At 52.2% G+C, this 16,205-nt stretch overlaps 6 protein-coding genes across 6 annotated transcripts; 4 read left to right on the top strand and 2 right to left on the bottom strand.

Annotated features, from left to right (window-relative positions):
* Window positions 1–113: 113 nt before the first annotated feature.
* MRS44_003552 (uncharacterized protein) lies at window positions 114–2,102 on the top strand (the record flags this gene model as incomplete). The annotated part of the gene is made up of 2 exons (XM_065623247.1): window positions 114–136; window positions 278–2,102. 2 exons carry the CDS (start codon window positions 114–116, stop codon window positions 2,100–2,102), a joined length of 1,848 nt encoding a protein of 615 aa, XP_065479319.1.
* Window positions 2,103–2,766: 664 nt separating this feature from the next.
* Window positions 2,767–4,537, top strand: MRS44_003553 (uncharacterized protein; the record flags this gene model as incomplete). Its single annotated transcript, XM_046283894.2, has 5 exons — window positions 2,767–2,949; window positions 2,996–3,511; window positions 3,562–3,635; window positions 3,683–3,800; window positions 3,851–4,537. The coding sequence occupies 5 exons, from the start codon at window positions 2,767–2,769 to the stop codon at window positions 4,535–4,537; spliced, it is 1,578 nt and encodes a 525-aa protein (XP_046137673.2).
* A 299-nt stretch (window positions 4,538–4,836) lies between these two features.
* On the bottom strand, window positions 4,837–10,053 carry MRS44_003554 (uncharacterized protein; the record flags this gene model as incomplete). Its single annotated transcript, XM_065623248.1, has 7 exons — window positions 4,837–5,878; window positions 6,271–6,470; window positions 6,532–8,725; window positions 8,784–9,437; window positions 9,487–9,771; window positions 9,831–9,969; window positions 10,023–10,053. 7 exons carry the CDS (start codon window positions 10,051–10,053, stop codon window positions 4,837–4,839), a joined length of 4,545 nt encoding a protein of 1,514 aa, XP_065479320.1.
* A 1,387-nt stretch (window positions 10,054–11,440) lies between these two features.
* MRS44_003555 (uncharacterized protein) lies at window positions 11,441–11,923 on the top strand (the record flags this gene model as incomplete). Its single annotated transcript, XM_065623249.1, has 1 exon — window positions 11,441–11,923. The coding sequence occupies one exon, from the start codon at window positions 11,441–11,443 to the stop codon at window positions 11,921–11,923; it is 483 nt and encodes a 160-aa protein (XP_065479321.1).
* Window positions 11,924–13,429: 1,506 nt separating this feature from the next.
* Window positions 13,430–14,167, top strand: MRS44_003556 (uncharacterized protein; the record flags this gene model as incomplete). The annotated part of the gene is made up of 1 exon (XM_046275403.2): window positions 13,430–14,167. One exon carries the CDS (start codon window positions 13,430–13,432, stop codon window positions 14,165–14,167), a length of 738 nt encoding a protein of 245 aa, XP_046137678.1.
* A 377-nt stretch (window positions 14,168–14,544) lies between these two features.
* MRS44_003557 (uncharacterized protein) lies at window positions 14,545–16,164 on the bottom strand (the record flags this gene model as incomplete). Its single annotated transcript, XM_046275404.2, has 4 exons — window positions 14,545–14,887; window positions 14,936–15,136; window positions 15,186–16,010; window positions 16,061–16,164. 4 exons carry the CDS (start codon window positions 16,162–16,164, stop codon window positions 14,545–14,547), a joined length of 1,473 nt encoding a protein of 490 aa, XP_046137679.1.
* Between the last annotated feature and the right edge of the window lie 41 nt (window positions 16,165–16,205).

The following is a 16,205-nucleotide window of genomic DNA, read 5'->3' on the forward strand; positions in this document are numbered from 1 at the left end:
AGCTTTGAGGCTCGAGAGAGAATCTGGGGAAAGTGGGAACCGCCCAGAGTTCCTCGGCCGAGCCATGCAACTTCTCCTCTTTTCAAACTCATTGATCTTTTGAAACATACGATATGAAGGGGCAGACGAAATCCCGGTCGGGCTGCCAGGTGTGCAAGGCGAAAAGGGTACCGACCCATCCCATCATCCTTATCGCTCTCGAGGCTGACCAAATCCGTCCCCCTCTATAGCTGAAGTGTGATGAGAGCAAGCCGGGCTGTCAAAATTGTAAGGATAGAAAGATTGTCTGCCCTGGCTATCAGCAGACGCTCAAATGGTCGACCAAGCATGAGCGGCGCAGCAGGCGCAATACCAATGATCCCCCCAATCTCGATCAACTCATCTCTGCTGCTTCCGTGTCATTTCAAGAGCATCATGTTTCAGACACGCAGAGTCATGTTCGATCGTCCGGCGCCACTCCAAGTCTCCCTCCTACACAACTATCCTCTTCCTCGGGGAAGCAGGCGAAAGGTGGCATCGTCGCCACAAGTTATTCCCAACCATCAACAATCAGTAGCCAACGACGTCTGAGGCCAGTCACTCTTAAAGCTGATCATGCTTTGACGGCTTCATCAAACAGGAAACTTGAGCTCAAGCCATTCCAACCAACCCCGAGCAACTCCGAAGATGCTGAAGAGAAGCAAATTGTTGTCTCTAAGGGCTGCTCGTCAGGTTATATACCAATCAGTTCCCCAACACAGGCCATCTCTGAACCCTCGACATTCCTCATCGAGCTCTGGTTCAAATCCGTGTGCGGCGCCTGGGCAGCCTACGACTCTCCGACAAATCCGTTTCGACGACTTGGTTCTTCCCTATGGGGCTCATCACGACCTCTCTTCTATTCTCTCCAGAGCATGGCAGCTGCTTCCTTGGTTAAGCGCCAGCCTGAGATCCAAGAAATAGCTGCCTCAGCTCCACGGATCGCGACCGAAGCCATCATACACGAGCTGAAGAAACTTTTTGAAGCGCCGAATACCGTCACGACCATACCTCACGCTCTCATAATATCTCTCTTCTGCTTGAGTTCGTCACTTTGCTGGATGGATCACAAGCAGCTCGGGCTGCAATACCTCCGCCACGTCAGGGTGATACTGTCTCTGCTAGAGATGCGATCCAAGTATCTTACAAAAGAGGACCAAAAGCTCGTTGAATTCTTCAAAGAGTGCCTCATTTACGAAGAATCCGTCAGAAGTATCGTGACGAGCTACAAGGAAGACATCAGCACACTCGTGGAATGGACGCCCGCAACCTACCCACCGTACGACTTTGTCTTACACCCCTGGACCGGCGTTCCGCCCAAGATAATCGCGCTCTTTGGAAAGGCCATGTCCTTGTGTCGCAGGTCTCGCGATACGTGGCGAGGCAGTATCGCGCCCACGTATGAGGTGATGTGGCAGGCGATGCTAGATATCAACGAAGCTCAGGCCCTAGAGGAGACACTCTTATCGGTCGAGGTACCAGCTCTTATCGAGGATGGAAGCGAAAGTCACAACGGAGATGGTCTGGACATGGACTTGCACCGCGCTGCCGAGGTGTTTCGTCTATCTTCGCTTCTTCAGCTCTACCAGACATTTCCTGATCTCGTCTCTAGGCGCCTACCGGATAGGATAGATTCAGGGAGCGTTACCAAAACGACATGGCCGACATCGCTCGCCCTTTACATAACCGGGATACTCTCCGAGATCCCAGCAGAGTCAATCCGATGTCTTCAGCCCCTACTATGCCTAGGCGTAGGCTCCGGACTCCGGTGTATAACAGTATCCACGGAAGAGGCACCTCCAAAGTTGGAGCTGTCAGATACAAGCTGGTCGGACATGTCTTACCCAGTGGTCGGAGACTCCAAGTCTCCAAAGCAGAGGCATTTCTCAGACGTGGGCCTAGCTCGCGAATTCATCATGGACAGGCTTAGAGGTTTCGGTCAGGGCCCGGCTGTAGGCCCTATTGTCATACTTCGGGAGCTTTTACAGGCCGTCTGGTCATGGTACGACAGTGAGGCGGTGCCGGGATCGGTGCACTGGCTCGACGTCATGGCTGATCTCAAGTATGAGACTGTCTTTGGTTGACGTGGGGGAAATGATTCGAGTAGATACCCAGAATCCAATAGATTCATCAATAGGCCTGATTCTGTTTAATCGTATGTGAATAGCGGGCATCGTTTACGCCCATTACTCCAAAACCTAGCACCTGGGCCATAAAACTGCCGACTCTGGCATAGAAGTCCCTGTCACACACGTTGGTACCATCCCAAGACACAAGCGGAAACAAGATTGACATCCTTATCTCAAACCCTTGTCCCAACGACCAGCATTCAGAAGTCCTAGCGGCAAACCTATTGCCCCCTCCGCCTTTCCGCTTCAGGCTCGAGTTCCCGTCCACCCACCAACCACAGACAAAGAGCAACCGGGGCGGGGGTCACATCCGCGCGAGTCAGGCTAACACCTTCTAGGCAAAAAAATCCCGTCCCAAAATCCGGGGAAACAGGGTTCTCTACGGCGCGGCTTATCATCCTTGAAAGCTTGTCGCAAGACAAGGGGGGAGACTATCAGACATGTGGCTGGGCATGTCACCGCCGAGGGAGCCGTCAAATGTTATGGAGGACGGGGTTTATATTCAACGCGATGGCTGCTCTTTTGGACGTGGGTTTTTGTGTCACGGACAACACATCTCCGAGACGACTCGGTGCTCCTTTCTCCTCACTACTGTTAATTCCCATTATACTTTGTCATCATGGTGTCTGAGAAGGGCAGTGATAGTGACCGGCAGGTGAAGTCTTTTGATCAGCAGGGAAAGCAATTTGAGGGTGCTCCCGTTGGTGATGCCGCCGACCTCAGTGCCCTGGGCTACAAGCCCGAACTGCGACGCAACCGCTCCATGTTCACACTGCTATTCCAATCTCTAGCTATCGCTGCTGTAAGTTCTTCTTCATCATTTCGATGCTTTGTCTAACGTTTGATAGATCCCCTATGGCTTCGGTGCACCAATGATCAACTCGATCTACGGCGGCGGCCAGCTTGCCATGTTCCTAGGCTGGGTTGTCGTCTGTATTCTTGACGAATGCATTGCAATTTCTCTAGGAGAACTCGCTGCCAGATGGCCGACGTCAGCAGGCCCTTACTACTGGAGTTTCCAGATCGCCTCTCCGAAGTACCGAACCGTTCTCTCCTTTATAACCGGCTGGACATGGCTCGTCGGTAACTGGACCATCACTCTGTCCGTCAACTTTGGCTTTGCGTCCTTGCTCGCTGCCGCCGTCGGTATTTACTATCCCGACTACGACTGGCAGCCCTGGAAGCTTCTCCTTATCTTCTACGGTCTCTGCCTCGTCACCTTTTTCATCGTGGCGTTCGGAAACAAGTTTCTACCGACTGTGGACACGTTTTGTGCCGCCTTTACGGCCATCACCATCTTCATTGCTTGCGTATTCCTTTCTACAAAGGCAGCTGATGGCCGACATTCCCCCAGCTACACTCTGGTAAGTTGGACATTTAGACTCGAGAAGGATCTGGTTGTTGACATGCCCAGGGCCACTATGACAATACTTTGAGTGGATGGGGAGACTTTTCCTTCTGGATCGGAGCTCTTCCCCCAGCTTATACGTGAGTTAACATGCTATCTCAAAGAATTTCTTGACTAATGGACACAGATTTTCCGCCCTGGGCATGATCACAGCCATGGCTGAGGAATGCGGCGATGCAACTGTCAAGCTCCCTCGAGCCATCTCACTCTGCGTCCCCGTCGGTTTCGTCGCTGGTTTGTTCTTTGTAAGTGCCTACCATCCATACCTACAACTTGCCAGCTAACTCTTGTCCAGATCATCCCCATGTGCGCCACTCTCCCACCCCTGGCAGAGCTCCTCGAAGCGCCCCTCGGCCAAGTCCTCCCATATATCTTCTACCGAGTCACGGGTACCAAAGCCGGCGGCATCGCCCTCACGGCCTTGGTCCTCATCATCACCCTCTTCTGCTCCATCTCCATCACGGTCGCCGCCTCTCGAACAACATGGGCTTTTGCGCGAGACGACGCCATCCCTCTTTCCAAGTTGTGGTCCAAGGTCGACAAGCGTCATGGTACGCCCATCTACGCTCTGATCCTCACTACCGTTATCGAAATGCTGCTTGGCTTGATCTACCTCGGCTCTAGCTCAGCCTTTAACGCTTTTGTTTCGGTCGGCGTCATTGGTCTGGCCATCTCGTATTGCATTCCTATTCTTCTTTCAATGCTCACTGGACGAGCTGGAGTCAACACGGCACCCTGGACCTTTGGGAAGAGACTTGGCTGGGTCGTCAACATTGTCGCGGTTTCGTGGATCGCCTTTGAGATGGTCCTCTTCTCGATGCCCCCAGCCATCCCTGTCACACCCGTCACCATGAACTATGCCGTTGTCGTCTTCTTCGGTTTCATGACGATATCGGGTGTGTGGTACTTTGTCCACGCAAAGAATGTGTACAAGGGACCACCCGAGTCTGACGGTTTGAGCATTGAGATTGAGGGAAGGTAGGATTTCTGAGGGGAATGTGCGATGTCTTGCGTTTCTGGCCTTTTGTTATTATTGGGTAGTAGATATCTATTTATTACGAACAAGTAAATGTTTTATAATGCCGTCTCTGGATTTAATTGCCATCTAGTTCAAGGCTTGTCGTGTATTATTCGCCACCATGGTGGGCAATGGATGCTAGACTTCGTCTCCGCCAAAAGAGCGAGGGTCTAGTCATCGCAATGCCTCAATTGGAGAAAGAAGACTTCCAGTTGCGCTCCCTTTGTAGCGATCTAGGTTACTCGATAGCATAGCCCACTCCTTCAAGCCTTCTTCCCGTGCATCTTTTGCTTCAGCTTTTGTATCGTCTTTGTCCCCCTTTTCAACACAAACGTCGCATACTCCCCATGCCCTTCCATTTCCATCGAAGCTCTCTTCTTGATTCCAATATACTCCCTAACATCTTCATCGATCTCTCCAATCGCCACGACAATGCCGAGATAGCGACGCAGAATTACGTTGAGGATGATTCTACACATTCGTCCGTTACCGTCTTGGAAGGGGTGGATGTCCACAAACTGCAGCGAGTATTTCGCAGCAAGCGAGAAAGGATCGACGCAACCATGGGCCTCTATGGTTTGGATTTCCTCTTTAAGGCTCCTGCAGAGTTCCTTCATCCGTTGCGGAACGTACTTGGGCATGATGAACATGGTCGAGCCAGCGCCGACGGTGACATTGCGATAACGGCCCGCGTACATCTCCGAAGGCACCTCGGGCAGCTCTTCATCGATGATTGACACTCCATTGCAGAGGATTGCATGGGTCTCTTTGATGAGGTCTTCGGTGAGGTCTTCGCCCTCAACCACAAAGTAATGATCGAGATACTCGAAAGCTTGCAGGTGCTGAACAACTTCTCGGCCTTGGCGTAGAAGCTCCTTCTCGGGCAGTTTTCGCAGCGATTGATCCACTGCTAGCAGCGCCTCGATGCAATCTTTATCACCGGCCCTTCCATCAAAAGTCGGCACTAGATCCTGGTTAAGAAACCTCTGGCAGAGGTAAAACGTCGCCTCTTGGCCAAGCCCGGTATGCTCTATTCTGTTGCTTCCATAGACGGAGTGTATCAGAATCTCGTTGATCTCTCCTTTGATTAGGTTTTCTTGCTCTGCTGAATCATTCAGGTTCCGCAAGGTGTCCAAGCAACGGGTGGCTTTGGTGAAAACATCCTGGGGATTGGTCTTGTCATCTTCCGGGCTTGTGCGATAGATGGAGCCGGACTGTAGAGCCAGAGAAGAATTTTTGATGCCTTTGTTAAACATCATATTCCTTTGTGGTGTATATTGAATGCAAATGGCGGTTGAATGGGACCTGCGTAGTTATAAGATTCACCAGCAGACTTTAACCCCGTCAAACTCCAAGGGTCATGCAGCCTCGACATGAGTCACCATGCATTCAACTGTATTTCTCAGTAAGGAGCGATGCAGCCATTCGAGACAATGTGTGTGATAACGGAGAAGCGAGGGAAGGACCCCAAGCTCGCCCTGCCTGCACGTATCTAGCACTCACATCAGCGAAGAACACCCATGGTAGAAATAGTCCATGATAAGTGCCAGGCTGTGCTACCAGGCCCGCAATTGAGGACAATTATTGCCAGAAAAGAAAGCAACTACAAGTTATACGTCTCCAGCAATCCCGATGGTTGCATGCCCCCGAGCAATCTCATGACCAAGTCCAAGGTTTCATTTCCCGAGATTCCATACTCATAGAGCATTCGGTCCTTTTCCAAAGCTTTGCCGCCATATATCAGTCGCACCACACTGGCGTGGAACCCGCCGCTCCTCGACTGAATTTCATCATATAAACTCCCCACCGTGGCAGAAGGTCTCGTGTTGAGCAACATCGTCGAACCCCACGTAGTCCTAATAAAGATCTGGATATCTCTGGTGAAGATGTTAGAGTCCTGTACGAAGACATTAGTAACTCATGATTCGAGAGGCCCAGTTCACAAACAGGACACTGACCTTTGCGGAATCCAACAAGTCCAAGGCTTTCTCAGCTACTTTCAGTGGGATCCCCGCTTTTCTGTATGCAATCCTGACCCTTCTGAGGCAATCTTCGGCCTCAGGTTGCATCCGACGCTCCAACAACTTCTCGAGATACCGGATGATGCACCGTTCATGGGACCATGATTGAACCGGGCAACGGATAGTCTGATCTACTTGTTCTTTGAGAATAGGCAGGGACTTGTCCCCAGCTCTACTGGAGGCATAGAATGCCGCACGGCGGCACTCTTCCGACTGTTCCCCGCAAAGTTCTCTCATTTCCTGCCATATCTCGACCCCCTCTCGTTCCGCTTCGTCGTATGTGGCCTGCTCGCAGGCAGATTTTAACTTTAGATATCGCATCAGAACGACGCAGTATCTCCCCATCCATGAAACCATTGGATGAGTTATGTTGAGGTCGGATGAGAGACTAGGCTCTAGGCGGCCATAAGACACGACACGATGTGAAACAAGGTAAGTCAGACTTCGGGTTCTTTCTGATGGACTGATATCGCTGCGCATCCTGTCATCGATGTATGATCGAGCTTCGCGACAATTGCGGCATAAATATAGCAGGACAGGTAATACGATAAAAAGTTCCTCGCGTAGCCCTTTCCGACAGGGACAGATATCTGAGCGGTGCAGACGCCAGACTTGCGTAGAGAACGTCGCGTAGCTAGCCGGGTCTTCTTGGCGAATAATCCTGTTTAGAAAGTTATTGGCTATGCCATTGTCCTTGTCAAGGCTCCCAAACGTTGAGTATTCGAGGACTTGTAAGAGAGGCAGTCCAATAGCAGAAAGGATTGGTCTCTGTGGGATGCCGAGAGCGAGGACCAAGCATCGTCTTGCATGGCTTGCCAACTGAAGATACTGCCTCCAAGGCCATATCCCCAGCTTACCTTCTTCGATGCCCCTAGCACCGTAGGTTCTGGGAAGACATGGAGGTAGCCTATCTTGTTTCTCAAACGCGGAAGTGACCAAACCGATGAGACAAAGCGTTAAGTCGTTCTTGATCTCATCATCTTCCAATCTATAGGCCGCCCAGTAGTGGACAAGAGGGTGGATGTAGATCAAGGACGAATCCAACCCGCTCTTGATGAAAGAGAATCTTCTTAGCATCTTCTTGGCATCGATGTATCCTTTGCGACTCAGAAGAACCTTCTTCAACAGCTGTGGCACCCATTGCTCTTCTTCTGGCGCTGCTTCAAACTCGCCACGAGGAGACCAGTAGAATTGTCCTGACAAGCAGCTTTCCAAGATGGTGAGGGGAACTTCTTCGGCGTCCAGAAGGGCAAGCATTTGTAGTAGTAGCGCTGCCCCTGGTGAATCTTTCTTAATGGCGTCGAACGAGATGGTCCAAGTTGTTATGACGGTTTCTCGGCTCTGAAGATTGTATTGCGTCGACGGATACTCACTTAGACACTCCAACTTCTCCTGGTGGTATAAGTCAAGGTACTCTGCCACGGAAACTTCAGCTTCTCGGATGTAAGAGGCAGCCTGGTCAATGGCCAATGGCAAGCATCCTAGAGACTGGAGGAGATCTGATACTGGGCCCTCAGCTGCATCTTCAGCGCCGGTGATACTCGCCAAAAGTTGTCTGCCCTCCGCCTCGCTCATGTTGCCTACGTCGATGGTAGTCCAACTGGGCTTGACCGACTGGTTTCGGCTCGTGATCAGGATGGAGCCTCGCATTCCGGCCGTCAGGAACTTGCGATGCAATACGCGAAGAGCCTCTTCTGAGTCGACGTTGTCGATGATGAGGAGCCACCCGATGTTGCTAACCAGCCAGTCCGTGGCCATGTCCACATTTCCTTCGGAGATCTGGCCGGTTCCTACCCCAACTTCCCGCGCAAGATAGCAAAAGCCATCAATCAGGCTGGCTTCATCCAATCCGCTGACCCAGAACACGGCAGAGTAGAATGATCGATAATCTTGGGCAAACCGAGCCGCCATCTGTGTCTTGCCAGATCCGCCTAGACCACAGAGAGCCGCTCTCTTGCACTGACGCTCTTTTGTGTCTTTCGGAGTGAGAATGGAGGCGAGTGAACTCTCAAGGGCCTCCCGGTGGACATAGTTCTTGTTCGAGTCTAGAGGGACGACAAATATCTCACGAATTGATTGCGAGGCAGTGAGCTCTGCCATTCTTGAACTCGATTCATTCTCGGGCAGTTGCCTAGCAATAATATGTCTCAGCAAGTTTCTTGTCGCCCTACTTCCATCCGTTATCTTACGGTAACTCTTGAGAAGTCTTCGCGGCTGACATCTCGGGGATGATGCCATATCCTCCAGCGCCAGGAGCTACTACCTCTTGCACTGCTTCCCTGGCGCCGGACTGCAGCTGAACCAGCCGAAGCGCGCACTGCTCCAGTCTCGCCTCATTTTCAAGTATATAGTTATGGGTATGCGCTGAGATCCGGCTTGTTTGCTCCCAGTCTGACAACGTGACATCTTGAAGGCCCTGCTCCACGTTGAAGCGGAAGTAGTCATTGCTGCCGCGGTACCGCACAGCCATCTCGCGGGCGACTCTGCTGGAATTGCTAGCCATACTCTTGAGCGCTCCAAGTATCGACCGTCTCGTGTTCCTGATGTCCACAACATTGCCCATGCCGGTTCCAATGCTGACGACTAAGATCTGCTGAGCGTCGGGGAATACCTGCTTCGCCTCGCCGACGAGCACATCACATGGGTTGTTGTATCCAAACCCAGCATCAATGAACTCGATCTCGTCCATCCCACACTTGATGGACTTGAAGAACGTCGTGGCTGCTGATGTGGCTCGGACAACCTCCCAGATCTTGCAGTTCTTGAAGCTCGTGGACTTGTCGTATGTCTTGAACAGAGTTGCTGGCGCGTCAACGTTGTCCTTGGTTATGGCTAAGACGGCTCTGTCTTGGTCAGATACGAGGGTATGGGCTCGTAGATCGATCAACTTACGTCTTGCGGCAGGTGTCATCCCGGAACAGCTTTTCTTGGTGGGAGCAAGGTGCTGCACTGGACTGGTTTGCGGCTCGCTCAGACACGCAGGCGGGATCTTGGCAATATGTTCCTATCACGGTCTTAATCGCGCCCTCAAGGGATGTGGCAGAGAACATGCCAGTAGGCGGAGCTGGAATCGAGATGCGGTGTTTTGGTCTGAAAGCCTCTTGCGCAACCATCCTGTAGGCCGTGATAGCATCTCTGACGCTCATGTCCAGGCGCCCTAGCATGGTCGCGATGATCCTGGAGTATATCCGTTGGATATTGTACTCTTGCCAGCTGAACTCGACTTAGATACTCACCCTCCAGTGCTCGTTCCACCGATGAGATCGAAGTACTGAGATGGTTTTGGGTCGTCGTCCAGCCCTTCGGCCTTGGCTATCTCATGCATGACCTTTTCCAGGATCAAGAGGCTTGATATGCCCCGGATCCCGCCGCCATCTGGTGGTTTGTCAGATAGTGCACCTTGGCCAAGAAGGAGTTGGCAGTCCTACCGACGCAGAGAAGTCTTGCCGTTTGAGTCATGATTCGTCTTTTGGGAGCTTTGTTGGCTCACTCCACATGATCGCCTGTCTGACCGTGTTAGATATTCGGGGCATGGGTTTCTCATGGAGAGAGGAGGTTGTCGTCAGGACTCCAGCAGAATTCTGGGCAGCTAGCTAATACTTTGTAATATGACACGTTAGGGTGCCGAGGCAGGCCATCGCTGGTAATGGGCCGGATGGAAAGTATCGCCCCGGTCAAGTTGTGCTGGGGACGAATCAAACGCACCTAGTCTGCACATTGGGCGCAAGCTGGCTGGACTCCTAAACAGACGCTAACCTCACCGTCTGTAATATCTCCGTGATATAACGGAGGGACCAAGAGTCTACAACAGCATTTCCTGAGCCGATGAGAGTCATCGACCGTCCTGGCTGCTCCAGCTGTCGACTGGGACGTGAGCTTCGTAGCATCAGCCAATGTTCTTGGTCCTCCCTTGCACTGAGTAGCCAATCAGGTCGGCCAGTCAACCTAGCCTGGCATCCAACGACTGGTTCAACCTTGCACCACCAAATATTTACCTATCTTACAAAACTTGATCATCTTGTTATCATGGCCTCACTACCAGATCATATCTGGTATCTAGTACTCTCCCTGTTCGAAGACGATATTCCCGTTGAGAGATGGTAGTCCTTCGAGCCTGCCAGGCCTCATCGCGCCAATATAGAGGCCCTGCTCTCTCTCTGCCTTGTTTCTCGTCGCCTTCGAGATCTCGCTGAACCCGTGATATATCGTACCTTTCATCTTGTTTCTTCTAGCCATGGGCAATATGTTTACGGATTAATTATCAGATCACTCGTCGCCCGTCCACAGCTCAGGCAGGCCACTGGCGCCATCTCCTTGTACAACTGGAACATTATAGCACGGCCACTGCAAATGTACTGGATGCAGGGTACGGGCGTTCGCTCGTGGACTTGTTGAAGGAGGCACGCACGCTCTTGGACTTGCCCCCTACGGTGGACGGCCGACTTGACGCGGCACTCAGCCCAATACCATCTAGTACTAGGCTAGATACCCTCATCCTAGCCCTCACACCTCGGGTTCGGTTAGTTGATGCCACTGTACTATCGACGGTCCCCAATAATGGATCCTCGCCTTTGCCATGGATATTGGGTGGGGAAGAAGATGAGCCGTAAGACACGGACTCTCAAGGTGTTGCCTACCACACTTGACAGAGGTACGGCTGACGAGAGACCGCTATCGCCCCGAGAACTTCGACATGGTTGAGCTCGAGCCGTTACTCCTCCACTCAACCCTGAAGATACTGAGGGCCTGTAAATTAGAGTGCAAGGGGCGCCACGTCTCAGAGCTAAAGTGGCCCGACCGCGTCTCGAAGCTATAAACTCTTGAGCTCAGGTGATGCTTCCTCGACATGACGGGAATGAGGAGCATACTCACGCGCTGTAGCAACATCCGCCGGTTGGCTATCCATCTCGGTTCTGAGCCTGCTCTACGTTCACTCGAGATAGGTCATCTGAGTTACCAGCCCTTAGACCAGGCACGCAACTACATGAGATTCGAGACGACGTTCGACTTGACTGTATTTGGCCAGATGCTGAGGGAGCTTGCAAAAGACCTCATCCAGTTGGATTTAAATACCGCCAGGTACAGAGATTACAGCAAGATCCAGGGAGAAATCGAGTCCCTGCGTGAACTCGGCTCACTACGATGCCTGAAGTTGATTCCTCGCGATCTTGGCAGCCCAGCCTCCCTGAGCGGAAGGCTGCCGCGATTGTTGGAGTCGCTGGTCCTGTACTGCCATGCTCTGTCCGGGTATGATCGTCAACATAGCGAGGATCTGGCCAAGCTCATCACGGCAGATGGGCATCTCAACCTACGCGTGACAGTGGAGTGAAGGAGCAGCTTCTGAAAGGCTTTTTGGCGTCATTGGATGGAATCTTGACATTGTTAGGATGCAATCAGTCGTGGTCCTTGATACTTGAGTGGTTGAAGCACAATTTGAAGCAAACTCCCTCTCCTGCTCTCCCCTATAGCTTCTAGGATATCATGCACATCTCTCGGAGATTCCACAGAGAATCAGTATCGAAATTCCCTGTCGCACCTGTTCCCTCCTCATGAAACAGAAAAGAAAACACTCATTCGGCAGATGAGAACGCGTCCGGCAGCAGCCGCAACTCCTGCAAGTCTGCGTCACCAACCGGAGTGCAAGGTTCGCGCAGCAGTGCCAACGAATAAACAAGTTTGAGGCGCACAATGAGACACCGGTTCTACATTTTGGGACAAACGTGATTAATGGACTACTATATAACTATGCCGTTCTTGTACCGAGAGACGTCTTGCACTTTGGCTTGTCCTGCAAGTGGTGATATCGTACGAGGTTACGAGTCAGCTCATACGTCACTCGCCAACATCATCTCTCTTTCCTCGCCGCTCACAAGCTTCACCACACTGTTCATAGAATCATTTCCGGCTCAAGCATAAGAGAGGCTCGAAAGGCTTCGTGAGACGTGGCCCAGCTATACCTGGGGGAGTCTCATCACGAGACTCAACGATCATGCATGGTTCACGATAGTGATGCCAACGATACAGACTTTGAGGTAATCTCAGCTACTATAGAGATGGCCTTGAGAAGAGGAGATAAGAGTACATATCGTCGGAGTCTCTCATAGACAAAGACGCGTCCTAACAGGCAAATCAGGGACGAGACGCGAAGAGGCTCAGCCTGCATCTAAAGTAAACAAAGGCGGCAGGGCTGACTCATGCCGGAACAAAGAGATGAATAATGCACATGTATATGCCAAGAGACATGCCGTCTTTGCGAACGGGAACCCAGGCCGGACAAGCAGGCTCGGATCCGTACTAGACTTCATCACGATCATGACCCCGACCCCCACAGCGAAGCTATCGCGAACCAAACAAAGCATCCCAAAAACACCGCAGCAAGGCATAATGCAGTCATCTGTTTTTCCTCTTGTTGTTTTCTCTTTCAGCACGCACCAGCGCTGGCAGCCTAGTTTCCAGGCTGCATCACGCAACCCCCTCACTCACACGATTCCCTCTACTATTGGCCAGCGCCCAGGTCCAAGTGACCCTCTTACAGTTTTTCGAGATACGGTTGCATCGGGTAGGGCCACTCAAGGCATGCCCGACTAGGAAACCGGTGCAGCTCTTCTTTGTTGGGGGCCGTCTTCTCTGAGAAGCGGCGCGGAAATGTTCAGATGACTGGTGGTATCAAGGAGGGAGGGGGGCGCGAGCGAAATGCGTGTGTGGGACGAGGTTGGAAAGCAAGATGGGTTTCCTCAAAAGGCCGACACGTCGTCTTTGCCTGAGTTCTGCGACATTTCCTTGCACATTTTCTTGTGAATAACCTCACTTTTCTCTACTTCAGATCGTCTCAGATATGGCCACGACAACGGCGCTCCCCCACTTCAAGGCCATCCGACAGGAGGCCCAGGTCATCACGCAGACTGTCGTCCTCCCGTCCACCACCTATACAACCTACGTCACGCTAGGCGTGGACGCTACGGACCGTCCCGTGGTCACATCCCATCACTCAAACCCAAATGGTCTCACGGATACTGAGATCGGCATCATTGTCGGCACCGTGGTCGGCGTCTTTATTATCCTCATGATCGTCATACGCTGCTGTCTCCGTTCAGGGCGGGTAAACGATATTCATTTCGTACCGCCGGGTCGGAGGATGCCTCATAGCAAACGGTGCAGCTACGGGAGCTCATACATGTCGGATGGCTACTCGGAAGCCATGGGTGAAGTCCGCCGAGGCAAAACACCACAAGGCCAACCTCCACCACAACAATGGACTCAGCCCATGCCTCAAACATACTGGACTCAACCAACTCAAGGATATTGGCCTCAGCAGGCACAGCAAGAGTACTACTACCCACCACCTCCTCCTCCCAAGTCTCACGCAGGCAAGACACCCAAGAAGCGGAAGAGTCAGCCGGTACAGGGAGAAGGCCGCTGGGTGAGGACCATCCCCGTGCCCACCACCAACCTGCAGTTCCCTCCACCGGTTATAGACAGGGAACAAGTCCCAGGCGGTCCCAAGATTCCGACTTACAGGGCGATCCCTATCGCCAATCCAAACAAACCCCAGAATCCTCCACGGGTTGTTTGATGGAGGGGACGGCCTTTCAAACCTTAGCAACAACACCAAGATGGGTTCAGATTGTATTATTGTGAGCGTTTCAGAATACGCATGGCATGGGAGTCTAACAGGGTTTGTTTTGGGGAGATAAAAGACGAGATCCGGTCTATTGGATGGCCTTTGCCTGCGTTTTTTTTTTTTTTGAGGCCATCCAATAGATCACCCACAACATACCGGCTATACGAGTGAGCATGCTTAATGATTAATGATGTCAAGATTCAGAATGAGATAATGAGATATGATCAGATAGTATAATTTCATATACACATAAATCTTCTATACACGTTAACTACCCCTTACCAACCTCAACTCCAAACCCTCTACATGAACACATCACTCATCAAGTCTTAAACAACAATCTTTTCCTTGTGCGCGCAGCTATGCGACTTTCCTGCGATCCTCTTCTTCTCCTCCCACTTGGCAAACTTGGCAGCAACGGCTCTCTTGCTGGTGGGGTTGGTGCTGGTCTTGGATCGAGGGGGGACGCCGTCCAGGCTGAGGGCGAACTGAGCAGCAGCCCGTCCGGCGGTCTTGGCGTTGAGGGTGAGGGCACCCCAGTGGATGTTCTTGATGGTGTCGCACGCGAGGTGGTAGCAGGGGTCGGTCTCTGCGTCGGCGCCGGTGAAAAGGCCGGAGGATGGGATGCCGAGTTCGATGAAGGCGACGTAGTCGGAAGAGGTGTCAAACTCCCTATTCTGGGTCAGCCATGTTCTATAATCAAGGTGAGGAGATACTCACTCCCACTCTGGCTTCTTGCCCTTCTTGCGCAGCCAGTTGGCCAGGATATCTCCACCAATCCTGTCGGCATCGGTGGTGGACTGAACCCAGTACTTGGGCTTGGGAGAACCAATCATGTCGTAGTTGAAGTAGAATCGGATCTTGTCGGCATCGGCCTCAGAGAGCTGCTGTCCATAGTAGAGAGATCCGACGAGACCGCTCCTGTCACTGTGTTAGCATTGTCGCAAGGTATAAGGAAGATTAAACTCACTCTTCGGCACCCCACCAAGCAAATCGGACCTTGTTCTTGTAGCCCTTGTACTTGGTGAAGGACTTGGCAATCTCAAGGACAGCAGCAGTTCCGCTACCATCGTCGTTGATACCTGGGCCAGCTTGCACGCTGTCGAGATGAGCACCCAGCATGACAACGTTGTTGGGGTCACCCTGCTTAGTCTCAGAGATGATGTTCCACGACTCTCGAGACTCAGCAACAGAGTCCACCAGAAGAGTAACCTCCAGCGTCTCACCACCCTCGATACGCTCACGCCAGGCAGTGCCGATCTCCAGAGGGATAACACCGACGGGGACAATCAGACCGAGGTTCTCGGCGCTGAGAGTAGCACTGCTGATGTTCTCGCCTGGGAGCTGGTTGACGAGAATGACACCACGGGCACCAGCCTTCTTTGCCAACTTGAGCTTGTCGGAAATAGCACAGGTGCCACGTTTCACGAGTGCGAGCTTGTTGGTGGCATCAATGCCCTCCCACTGGTCCTCAAAGCATCCAGAACCGCGCTCATCGTCAATGGGAACGAGGACAAGAGGCGCAGTCACTCCGTCGGGGGTAGGAGTAGCCGTGTTGTACATCAAGGTGATGACATAGACATCCTCACCGTCAGGTCCTCGCACCCAGATATCTCGCGTCTGCTCAAATGTGTGGTTGAAGGGCTGGACAAAGGTGTCGAGGTACTTTCCGTACTTGCCCTGGACCTGGTCGAGGATGTAGTCGAGAGAAGCCTTGTAGCCGGGAAGACCGAAGGCTCTGTTGCCACCGTTCTTGGTGCCGATCTTGTTGAGGTCCTCGAGCGTCTTTCGAAGCCTGGCATGGTTAGGAAGAGTGTCTTGTCGCATTGGCTCGTGATAGCTTACTTTTGCTCCTTAATGTCGCCCTCGACTTGGCTAGCAGTCAACTTCTTGGCAGAAACATCGCTAAGAAGCAGAGCTCCGTAGAGCAGACCCGTGAGAAGCTTCATGGTGACAATTGATGAGCAATCTCAAGTCGTCCTCAGCAGAG

This window comes from Fusarium solani (genome assembly GCF_023522795.1).
Source record: "Fusarium solani strain SB1 chromosome Unknown bctg00000001, whole genome shotgun sequence".
NCBI lineage: Eukaryota > Fungi > Ascomycota > Sordariomycetes > Hypocreales > Nectriaceae > Fusarium > Fusarium solani.